This window comes from Pogona vitticeps, chromosome 1 (assembly GCF_051106095.1).
Source record: "Pogona vitticeps strain Pit_001003342236 chromosome 1, PviZW2.1, whole genome shotgun sequence".
Lineage (NCBI taxonomy): Eukaryota > Metazoa > Chordata > Lepidosauria > Squamata > Agamidae > Pogona > Pogona vitticeps.
Genome location: NC_135783.1, coordinates 11664599 through 11677142, shown reverse-complemented (window position 1 = coordinate 11677142; position 12544 = coordinate 11664599). Strand labels below are relative to the sequence as shown.

The window sequence follows — 12544 nt, the reverse complement described above, 5'->3', positions numbered from 1 at the left end:
AGAAAAACACATTAAGGATTAAGTTCCACTGAACACAGTGAGGCTTGCATCTAAAGAAACATACATAAGATTGCACTTTTAATCAATCTCTATGTGCTCCAACCTGCACTCCTGTACTCACCTGAGATCAAGTGCCACTGAATTTACTGTGGATAATCCAATTTGCTTACCTAATTACATAAGGGCACTATGTAATCATTTCCTTAATTCTAGCAGGTTCTCCTTCATGTGGCCAGTTGTGTACCGGGTGCAACATCAATCAATATGCATGAAGGACAAATTGTATAGTTTTTTTCTCAACTGGATTCTGGCCAGTGAGTATTACTTCTGAATAAACATGTACTGTATAGGATTGTGTTCTCCGGCACTGAACAACTACACAGCACAGTAAATGATCTTATAGTCTGATATTTTCTTAGTATAAATTTTAAAAAAATCTTTTTTTGTCCCATCTAGGAATTACTACTCAAACCACTGAAAATAATAAGAAGCTACCACCATCTTTTGGTGTCAATTAATGGGACATACTGTTTAAAGATGTACTTTGGCCTTGTTGCTTTCAAGTTAAAAATTCTGTCTCAAAATACAGTATATGCAAAGCATGTGTATGGCAACTAGAGAAAGAAGATGACCTAACATGGTGTTGTATCCTGAAGCATAGGTACATTTTGACCATTCTTCACTATGCTTCCTCGCACTCAAGTTATCCCTGAAATTCCTCTTCTACTTAAAGAAAGCCTAGATTTAGTTGAGGACTTAACTACTGTATTTTTTGCACCATAAGACTCACTTTTTCCCCACAAAACAGGGGGGTGGAAAGTCTGTGCATCTTATGGAGCGAAGAAAACAGATTATATTTTCCTGTTTTCTTCTCCTAAAAAATCGGTGCGTCTTATGGAAAGGTGCGTCTTATGGAGCGAAAAATACGGTACGTCTGCATGCTGCCCTTTGTGTTTCAGTCCTTTATATAAATAAAAACATTTTTTCATTAAGCATCATTTTATTTTTTTGGTAGCAGTTATCACGTAAACACCCATATTGGCTGACTGAACACCGTTCAAACAAGAGGAAAAAAAGAACAGAAGAAAAATGTATCTTTTAAAAGTGTTTTGGTTTAGAATCCAGTGGTCATACTGTTTCCAAAGATTCTGCATTCTAAGAAAAGGTTTAAGAAAAGACCTTCCAGAGTGGAGTGAAGTGGAGGTTAAAGAAAGGGCTCCAGTGCCAACAATAAGTGGAGACAGCTTGCGAAGGAGCACCTTGGGTATCCAATTGGGTAGTAACAAGGTCAGATCCAACAATAAGAATCCCTGTGTACTGGTGAAAAGTGGCAACCAGCTGAGGGAGGCTAGCGGGGTCTAACAACTTGCATCAACAAAATGTTTTATTAACTAAACCAGGAAAGCAGCGCATTACTCTATAAAGAATATGGCAATGATTTATTTTAAAAACAATATTATATATAGTCATCTGAAAATACACTGCTAAATGCATAGTTAAGTTACTCCTCTCCACCTACTTTGCAGAGTGCAGAAGAACAGAACATTCTACATGAAAAAAAGGGATTCAGATTACATTAGAAGTGACTCCTTCAACACCAGCTGAACTGGCTTTGGCTGCTGCTTGTCATCCTGACTGTGTTAATATGCAGCAGACAATCCGGAATGGAGGAACAGTTCTCCCAGTGGTTGGCTGAACTATATTATAGCTTCACCTGTGATGAACAGGTTGAACAGTAAGCTTGAGATGTGGGTAGCACTTGGAGCAACCTTCTTCAAGGCAAAGGTGAGGCTGCAGCCAGCTTAACTTCCCCATTCCAAGGAATGAATCCAACTGGCACACAGCCTCAAGGCCCTGATTCACTCTCACTTCAGACTTCCAAGGGAAGCTCACCTGCAATCCACTTTAGATCCTTTCTTAGGGGAAAGGCAGAATAAAAATATTTTAAATAAATAAATAAAGAATGTAAGTTCTTATGTTCAACAAGCATAATTGATATGCATTTTGTTCTTCCAAGCCAATGATGCAAAAAACTTAAACCAAAATGCTAGTCTCAAGGAGAACAGAATGATACTTATAAAATTCAATGGGTATACTCTAGTCAAGTCTAACAATTAGTTTTAAGCCACAGATCTATTAAAAAACATTTTCTAATATAAGAAATGGGTATTTCATATGTTAATTTTAAAAAAAACCTTTATCAAAAAAATAAAGGCCAGAGTCGACCACTCTGGCCGCCCAGACCAGATGGGCGGGATAAATAAATAAATAAATAAATAAATAAATAAATAAATAAATAAATAAAGAAAGAAAGAAAGAAAGAAAGAAAGAAAGAAAGAAAGAAAGAAAGAAAGAAAGAAAGAAAGCATTTTATTTCCATTATCTGTTACTTGAAAAATCAAGCTGAGGATTTTATGTCTCCAGATAAAAAGGACAATATTATATTCCTTACTGTTTTAAGTTCCTGGCGCAACTGTTGATTTAGGTTTGTTGATTCTTCTAACCGAGCTTCCAAAGCAGCAATTTTTTCTTCTTTAATTTCAAGGGACTTTTTCAAGGTGGATTCTAGCCGTGATTCCAAAAGTTTGTATTTGCTGTTTAGTGATACAATTACATTAGTATTTTCATTTTTGGGAATAATGACAACAAAGTAATAAACAAATAAAAATAAATTTGTAATTTATAAATTTCATTTCTGCTTAGCAGGTTTGGAAGAACCTGTGTTTTTTTTAAACCAATCTGTTATGTGTCAAAAGAAGCACAGTTCATCCAATATGCTGGCATTTCTGATGTTCTGTCCCAAGTCTTGTACAGCATTACATTTGTCCAGACAAAAGGTAAGTACTCTTCTAAGTCTGGACTTGGTCCTCAACTACTGGACCTTTTTTAAATAGCTGAACATTTTTGCATTATTGTACTTGTTCATCTGGCAACACAGTTTAATGCTGCCATGTTAATACTTTTAAAATAATACACTGGAATACAATATTATTTTGGAAGCTGGTTACAACATTATCTTGACTCCTAGAATCACTTCCATAATGTTCATCAGATTTATTTGCTATTGCAAATAATTTATATCTTTTAAGTAAGCAGATATGCCCTTTAATAACTTTATTGCTATAAAAACAACATTGCAGCAAAAAGTGGGGCCTGGAAGAAGAGTACATTGCATTAGGAATTCAAGATTCATTCAACGATACGTCCTGTGATGATCAGCTGGTACAGAAAAAAAGAAACGGAATGACTCACAAACCCTCCCAAAGATACTTTCCACACTCATACCTGTCATCAGTACTCTGCTCATCATGCAAAAGACGCTCCTTATTTAAACCTATCTTTTCAAGTTCATGTGTAAGCTTTTCTAAATCATTATTCATCTGCTGTGTCTTCAGCTTCTCATTCACCAAATCCTAAATAAATAAATGAATAAAATGCATAGCACATATGAACTGGATGAAAATAATGCATTTCTAAAGATTACTGCAGAGAAGACATGTTTGTTTAAAATGTAGAAAGGTGGCTTTGACAGGTCTTCTTCTATGGGGTTTAGATGTGTTTCTTTTATTCCAGACACCTGCTATCACATAGACTTTGTAGGTTTTTGAGCAAGTGAGAGGTGTGGTAAATTAAAAATATAATGACTCCTTTTCTGAAACACCTTCAGCTTTCTCAAGGGGACAAAAATGCTGTCTTCATTTATCACTCTTACAGCATTAGCAGTTTGTTGTGTAAAAAAGCTATTTAGTAAAACTTATTTGAATTCATGTTATATGTCTCCATTATTTCTGCTGAACATTTTTTTATCTAGGTTATAACTAGAGATGAGTACAGTACAAACTGAACTGCAACTCAGAAAAAAAAAGCCAAATTGGGTTGGTTCATGGTTTGGTTCGTAAACTAGTTTGGGGATCCTGTTTTGCCAAAGCAAAAAGGATCACCAAGCGTTTATTGCCCTCTGTGCTTCATTTTGTTCTGCAAAAGAGGATGCCTACTCACCCCTTCTCACAACCCTCTTTTTTTAAGTAAAACGTGCTGCTTATATACCACCCCACAGCACTTCAAGCACTCTCTGGGCAGTTTACAAGTTAATTATGCAGGCTACATATTCCCCCCCACACACACACACACACAGTGAGCTGGGTACTCATTTTACTGACCTCAGAAGGATAGAAGGCTGAGTCAACCTTGAGCTGCTACCTGGGGTTGAACCCCAGGTCGTGAGCACAGTTTTGGCTGCAGTACAGCAGTTTAACCACTGGGCCATGAGGCTCATTGCCTCTGTAACTAGTCCTGCTGCCTCCTCCTCTTCCAGCGCCACTGCCATACTCAAAGACAGCAGGCCCAGCTTCCCTTCCCAGAAGGGAAGCCAGGCCCACTGTCTCTCAGGAGTGCACTACTGCTGTGCTGCCACCATGCCTGGAAGCCAGGCCTGCCACCCAGATAATAGGTGGGCACATGTTCAGAAGCAGCAGGCCCAGCTCCTGGAAGGCAAGATGGGCCCACTTTCTCTCAGGTTTGCATCAGCGTGTCAGGACCAGGTAGGGAATGTGATGGGGCCCGTGGGAAAGGAGCAGGCAAGCAACAGAGGAGGAGAAGGCAAAGGTAGGAGAAGGCAGGTTCCCCTCTCCCAGGCATGAACTGGAAAAACAAACCGCAAACTGTTTTGGGGGGGTGTGTGGTTAGCTTTCCAGTTTGTGCCCATCTCATTATAACCACTAGTGACTCTGCCTACTGCAGGAGCCAAACCCTGTCTATTTCATATCTGCTTAAAATATCCCAATTTGTTTGGAATCAGGAACAGCGCGGTAGAGACTTAAATGAGTAGGAAAGTAGGAAATTTTGGGCCTTGCTTTCTTCTGAGCAAACGGAAGCTAATTAAGGGGCAATTAATCACTAATCATTTCCAGTTTGCTGCACAGGAAATGATGGCTGGGGGAAGGGAGTTGTAAGCAGAAACCAACTAATTATCATTAGAGAGAGCTACGTACAAATAAACATTAAGAGATGGAGACACAGGGCAAACCGATTGTTGGACAACACAGGAGTCGTCTACTACGAGCAATGCAAAACCTTTAAAAATTCTATTTCGAAGCAATGCTGCAACATATCAAAGACCTCATGCCAAAGTAAACAAATGGAAGCACATACTGCATACAGAATGATGAGTGAACTCATGGAATTCCGATCTGAATGCAGGAAAGAATAAAAATGTTTGCCTTGCCCATGACATGAGAAGCACAAAAACTGATGCAAACTGAACTGATTGCCACCCAGAGTAGACCTTTGGTCTAGATGGGCGGGGTAGAAATCTAATAAAATAAATAAATTGTCATTAAAGGTAAAGGTTCCTTTGACATTTAGTCCAGTCATGCCCGACTCTAGGGCACGGTGCTCATCCCCGTCTCCAAGCCATAGAGCCAGCGTTTGTCCGTGGTCACGTGGCCAGCGTGACTAGATATGGAACGCCGTTACCTTCCCACTGAGGTGGTACCTATTTATGTACTCGCATTTTTACATGCTTTCAAACTGCTAGGTTGGCAGGAGCTGGGACAAGCAACGGGAGCTCACTCCGTCGTGTGGATTTGATCTTACGACTGTTGGTCTTCTGACCCTGCAGCAAATTGTCATTACTTCTTTATAAATCTGGAGCAACCCCAAATCTTAATACTAGAAAATGGCACAAGGAAACTAAAAACACCATTTATAATCAACTATATTATTAGAAAGCCAGCAAGAGTCCTCCAGCACCCTTAAGGCAAACAGGTTTTATTGAACATAAGCTTTCAGAGACTACAGCTACTTCTTCAGATGCACCTCAGAATGGATTCACAGTCCACAAAAGCTTATATATCAAAAAAAATATCTGCCTTAAAGATGCTCAGGATTTTTATTGTTTTTGCTGCACTGCTACCTCTTGAATAAATACTACATGAATTTACTACTTCACCACCCTTCAAAACATTAGTATATCCTGAAGTAGAAAACATTACCTCCCGCAGTGTAACAAGTGTTTTCTTGTCAATGGTGGCTCTTTTTACAAGCTCTTTATTTTCCTTTTCGATTTCTTTTAGTCGAACAGAAGCTTCTTTACATATGGCAATTTCCTTAATGAGAGATTTGTTCTCCTTTTCTAGGTGAGCAATTTTTACATTGTTTTCTTCTAACGTATTGTCTTTAATATCTGCTTGTTGTCGAAGTCTCTTGTTCTCCTTTTCTAGGTGTTTTTTATCTTTTTCCAGTTGAGAGGTCTCTTGCTCCAAAAGTTTATTTTCTTTTTCTAATTTCTCTAAGCGTTTACTAGAGATTTTGAGTTCTTCCAGATTCTTTTGTAGGGCCTGGTTTTCTGTCTCTAGATCTTGTAGTTCACTTTCCAAATGCTGGATCTTTTTGTTACTGTTTTCCAAGGCTTTCTGTAGCCTTTGGTTTTCTGTATCCAAACCCTGATAGCTGACTTCTAACCGTTCGGTCTTCTTACAGGATGTTTTCATAAGCTCTAGGCTCTTCTGAAGCTGTCCCTTCTCATTTTCAAGTTCCCTGTTCTCTAGCTCTAACTGAGCCATCTTCATATTTGCACTCTTCAAAGACTCAACTGTTCTTCGGAGCTCTAAATTCTCTTCATCAAGCTGAGCATTCTCCTTCTCTAAGGACTCTAATTGAAAGCTGAGATTTTTCAAGCTGTCTAAAGTCTTTTTCAGCTTTCTGTTTTCAGCATCTAGACCAGAGTTCTCTTGTTCTAAAGCATCTATTTTTTCACATGTAATCCTTAAATTGGTAATTTTTTTCTGTAATAGTTCATTTTCCTTTTCAAGGTGATGAACTTCTTTCTCCAGCTCATCTGCTCTTTCTCCCTTCTCTTTATGATGCTCTAACTCTTTCTTCATTTGCTTCTTTTCAAATTCTATCTTATTCAATTTACTGCTTGTCTCTTTGATAGATTCATGGAGAATTTTATTTTCCTTTTCGATATCTTTTACTCTTGCTTCAGCACTGATTTGAGATCGCTGTCTAAGGGAAGCTACTGTTTGATTCAAATGCTCATTCTCCTGTTCCAGTATTTTAATCTAATTAATTAAAATGAGAAATGGACATTTAAATAAGAACGAGGATCAAAATATTTTCTATGAAGATACCAGCTTACCAAAAGTCTTTCCAATATTAAAACCTATGCAATATAATTTCAATGTTAAATCAAACCATAACTGTACATTAAGCAAGGATCTGATTCATGCCATTCCTACTGAATCTAAATTCCAGCCCAACTTATCGGAAGGAGCCCAATGGATTCCCATTTAATCAAGGAAGTGATTTTTATCACCAGGTAGAATTTCCTTTGACAACAGTGCCCATATTGGAGACCTAACTTTTGACAAGTGAACCCCTTGGATGCAAAATCAGGAGTAGTTCCCAATGAATTGGAGCAGTATATATTCAATTCTGCCAGAGCACAGGCAGAAGTCTTCTGGATTCAGCAAAGACTTCTATGAATGAAGGTACAGTTATATTTTCTATTGACTTCACGATGGTCCAATTATCCCAGCCTGGACCAATTTAGATCCTGCTAAACAGAGCTGTTTCGATGTGTGGTAACTCATTTAGGATTATCTTTGCATTCACACTGCAATATCAGTAACCTGCTTAGCAAGATCTAGACCAGTCTTATTTTCATTTAAAGAAAAACAAAAAGCAAAATAAAAATAAAAATTCTTCCCTGTCTTCTCCTCCATGCTTGCCTAAATTGCTTAATGATCTTGATAAACCAACTATTTCCTTCCCACTCTCTCATGGAGGGGAAGGGAGATGAAACTTCCCATTTCTTTTGAAATGTTGCTAACTGACACAGCACATAAGTGATACATTGAAAAGGCTTTTTAAAATAAAATTCAAAGCAGTGCTGATGTGTTAGCAACAATGTAAAAAAAAGGGGGGAAACTTCCTCTCCCTTCTCCCTGTGCAGTGGGGCAGGAAGGAAGCTTTCCAGTTTCAAGATTGTTAAACAGTTTAAGCCATTTATTGTGGTCCAGTGATGATGCTTTTGAGCCAAAATTGAGCAATCCAAGCCCCAACAGGGACCCAACAAGGTGTAAATAGGCATCGATTGGAGTGTATTGATTCTCAATGCCACATGTCATGTAGTCAGCATGATGATAAGCAAAGTAGCCCATTCCCAACCCAGACTAAACTATGGGATAAATGCCCATCCATCCCTCCTCCTTTCCTGTATCCCCCAAGCCACTTGTTTCTAAGACTGAGAAACCATTTGGAAGAGCACTGGAGGTAGCAGAAAGGCGCTTCACTATAAAGGAAAACATATGAATTATCACAGATTCTACTCAGAGAAATCTCTACTGAAGCAGTGGAGGGACACAACCAGTAACCAGTATAGTCCACTATATTTAAAATGTAAAATATTCTGACCATTCAAACGAATGGCGAAAACCTATTGTTCTACAAATACAGTGGTGCCCCGTATAGCGAGGTTAATCCGTTCCGGATTAACCTTCGCTATATGAAATCTTCGCTAAGCGGGAAGTAAAAAGCCATTGGAACGCATTAAACTTCATTTAATGCGTTCCAAATCGGCCCTAAACTTCCCACTTAGAGAAGTTTCCTGGCCCCGGGCAGCCATTTTCGCGCCCTCCCCTCGCTTGCCGAGGGCGCGAAAACGCCGCGCGGGGCCATTTCGGGTCGTTTTGAAGCCGCAAAACAGCTGTTTTGCGGCTTCAAAACGGACCCGAAATGGCCCCGCGCGGCGTTTCGCGCCCTTGGAAAGCGAGGGGAGGGCGCGAAAACGCCGCGCGGGGCCATTTCGGGTCATCCGGCGCCCATTTTGGAGCCGCCGAACGCGGCTCCAAAATGGCGGCCGGACTCCCCAATCGTCGCAATGCGAGGTGCGGCGATTGGGTGCTCCGTATAGTGATCCCGACAAAGGGGATCGCTATACGGATTCGTCATTATACGGTGCGCTCGCTAAGCGAGGCACCACTGTATTGTTAAACTATGACACCCATCAGCCTTCACAGGATGGCTAGGCTGAGGGAAGTTGAAGTCCCACAACAGAGTCTGAAATTTCCCAAACCTCATTGAAACAAATGTTTTTATATTACCTGTCTCTCAGAGTTTTCTCTGAGAGTCTCAACTGTTTTCTCAAGCTGTGCTTTCTCTTTCATTAGATCTCTGCTAAGATTCTGACTATTTTGGAGACTCTGCTTTTCTTCGGCTAGTTCATTTTCAAGCCCTTCCAGCTGGACAGTAACACAAAATTAAAAAGAGATTAAATCTTATGTGTGAGTGTATATTAACTTCTGAACACAGAAGTTTAATATTACTTTACAAAACCCTTAACAGAAATAAAACTTTCACATAAACAAAATAAATTACAAGACTGCACACTGAAGTGGCAACGATGCCTATTTTTAAAAGCTATCACAACTCTTTTATTTCTACAAACTTACAAGAGTAGTAATGAAAATAGTTTGCTGTAGAAAAACTGATACTGGAGTCCTTGAAATCATTTGAATTTGTTTGTTGAAACTTCCAAAAATTACACTGAGGGATTATCTACACTGCCCCTTTTTTGGAACTGATTTACAATTATTATTTTTCAATTACAGCACATCTTTCTTCATTCTTATGATGAGATAGCAGGGACCAGCTTATATTTCATTCCCCCCCCCCTTTGCATCAAACAGGGAAGATGTCACAATAAATGTATCAAACCTTTCATGAAGAGTCTCATAAAATAAACAAAACAATAACTCCCCAAGCAGGTGTCCTGCCTAGATGTCACAACTCCTTTAGGACAATGCTGGCTAGAGATAATCTAACACATCTGGAAGGCTAAGGCTGTATTGAAGAGATAAGGCAGTTACATCTGCTTTATCCCAGAAGACAAACAAATCCCTTTGGCTAAGAAACAACAACCCATGCATAAAGTAGTAAAACATAAAAAAATATTCTCTGCAATGTGATAACAGGACAGGAAGGCACAATGAAGTTCAAGACAGAATGCTTACAGAGACTTTAATATTGACACTGTTAATGACATAACATTTGAATACATTCATAGAAGTATGAATAATATTCTAGGACTTAAGAGCTTTCTAATTTTACTCAAACATTTATGATGAAACCAGTAGAAAAGGGGTTAATCATCCTCTTTTCCTCTTTTCTTTTAAAATCTTAAACTGCTTGAGCTAAGCTAACTAAGAAAGCATGTTTGGGTAACTGGGCAAAGACATCTAGCCTTATCTATGACTTTGGAGTATCTTCTGAAAAGAAACCTGAGTCTAATTTTTCATGTTTCGACAGTTTATACCTGTGGAGATCCTGGGAGTGCTCTTGTAGCAGAGACCTATTAATTGGCTTCATCTGAAGCTGCAGCCAGCTCATGGGGAGATAATGGAATATAAGGTTAGAAAGAACAATGGTTTGGTTGGGCAGCAGCTTGTATGTAGCAATAAACTTCATGCTTGCTCCAATATTTAACTACTATCAAGCTGAACTCTGTTATGCTATGTGTAAGTATAGCCTAGAATCAGACAGATTGTTTTCTGTGACAATCCTAATTGCTTGAAACTCTGAAATAGCTTTTATTTTCTGTAGCATGGATCTGCTTCTCATTATAATGATTTTACTAGAGTCATTAAGCCTTTTGCTGAACCTATATGTTTTGGTAAAATTTCTTCAATAAAATAATAACAATTTACAGCTGTGTTGTCATTTAGACAGCTAGAGGAACGGAAGATACTAAGTCTAGTGTCGTATGCACTCAGAGGTTTTTGGAGTATTCTTGTAGGTTTTCAAGTTTCTACTTTCCTTGGTTGGTTTGAACCAGGAGTAACAACCTGCTTGTTTTGTTCTCCCTGAAGCACCACAGAACACGTGACTCAGAGGGTGTTAAGCGAAGGGACTCACAAGAAGCTTTCCCAATCACTGACCTGCCTGCCATACCAGGTAATACAAGGGTAGTGTGACTGAGTGGTAAGTGGATCCTCCCTGTGGTGACAAAGCAATTCATGACAACATATATAATAACTGGTACCTTTTTGCTTAGTCTTTGGTTTTCCTTTTCCATTTTCAGTATTTTTGAATTACTGCCTTCTACAGAACCTACTGCATTTTGTAGTTCTTCCACAGTCTTCAACAAACTTTGGTTTTCCATTTCTAATTTCAGTAACCTACTAGATGTTAGCTCATTTACTTCATGCCCAAGTGACTTTCGCGGTGCTATCAGATTGAAAACAAAAACAAAAAAAAAAAACAGTTTCCATCTATTACCTGTTAGGTATTTCTCATTTGGAATTCACACTATCTCTGCGACCTCCCATTATTCTCTCACTGATAAATAACAAATATTAACACAAAAAAGGTGAGCAGGAGGACCTCAATTGTCTTTATTTTAACTTTCAGAAATAAAATACTATTAACACCAAAATCTGCAATGAATGGTTTCCCAGTTTTCGACAGCTATAGCAAACTGTGCTTACACCACAGCCACATCTAAACCCACTTCTGACTTGAGTCTGGCTACAGCTCCAGAGCTAAAAATATGCTAATATTAATAAGCAGTAGCTACATCCCATCAGTGAGCTCAAATAGATGTTAACTCACTACAACTATCTATGTTCCCCTTTTACTACCTTCAACTGGCTAAAAAATCTCAACCAGTCTGTGAAATAAATGAAAGATTTAGTTGTCCATTTCTCCGCTTCATGAAAAAAGTAGTTTTATTTACCTTCAGAAAGCTCAGATGATCTATTTATCTGTTCAAGTTCCCAACCTAGATGCAGTGATTCATCCATACTCTGCTTCTGAGCCATTTCTAGTGTCATATTTTCCTCCATAAGTTCTTCAATCTTCTTCCGATCCATATCATGTTCCTTAAATATTATTTACATGAAAATCTTTTAATTGTTACAGGAATTAGAATGAATGTTAACAGTGCAAAAACAACCTATTTAAACATATCTAGACAATTTGATTATGAGATGAAAAGAATTATAGCATTGAGGTATCCTTGAAATTGCACAATTGACAACTTTCAATCTTGCTTTTGAGTTGACATTAAAATGGTCTCAGCTTTACTGGTTACACCTGCAGTTCCTTGGCACAGCACAGGACAATGAATTAGATATCAGATAACCATCCTACTAACCAAGCAGCCACCATTCCCAGAACTCAGACTGATAATCATGATATAATCATGGAATAACAGAACATGTCACAGTGTGGTTCCTCTGCCCTCTGAGAGTGAAGCAGGATAAAAAGCCTCCGAAATGGGCATGTCCCTGAATGCTTCATCCCAAAATACCTTAAGGATCTCTAAAACTGAGATAATGGGCATATATGTCTGTGAAGGACAGATGGCTAGTGTGCCGTCCTCATCAGATGACAGAAAGGAGGAGGCATCTAAGTGTGTAGAGAGGGGAATCATAAAAATAGAGGAGGATGGATTCAAAGGGAAGAGAGCCATAGAGATATGCTTGGCAGAAGAGAAGGAGGGAGAAAAAGAGGAGCAAGATTTGATATTGTGGGAGGAGGT

General features: G+C 38.8%; 1 protein-coding gene across 9 annotated transcripts in view; it reads right to left on the bottom strand.

Moving 5' to 3' along the window:
- CCDC88A (coiled-coil and HOOK domain protein 88A) overlaps positions 1 to 12544 on the bottom strand; it is a 119475-nt gene that overhangs the window by 43710 nt on the left and 63221 nt on the right. For all 9 annotated transcript variants that reach the window (XM_020808510.3, XM_020808511.3, XM_072987232.2 and 6 more), the window contains exons 12-17: positions 11738 to 11882; positions 11045 to 11229; positions 9108 to 9245; positions 5994 to 7064; positions 3286 to 3413; positions 2453 to 2594 (exon numbers count right to left, since the gene is read on the bottom strand). In XM_020808510.3, the coding sequence (XP_020664169.3) occupies positions 2453 to 2594; positions 3286 to 3413; positions 5994 to 7064; positions 9108 to 9245; positions 11045 to 11229; positions 11738 to 11882 (1809 nt within the window). The remainder of the gene's footprint in view (positions 1 to 2452; positions 2595 to 3285; positions 3414 to 5993; positions 7065 to 9107; positions 9246 to 11044; positions 11230 to 11737; positions 11883 to 12544) is intronic.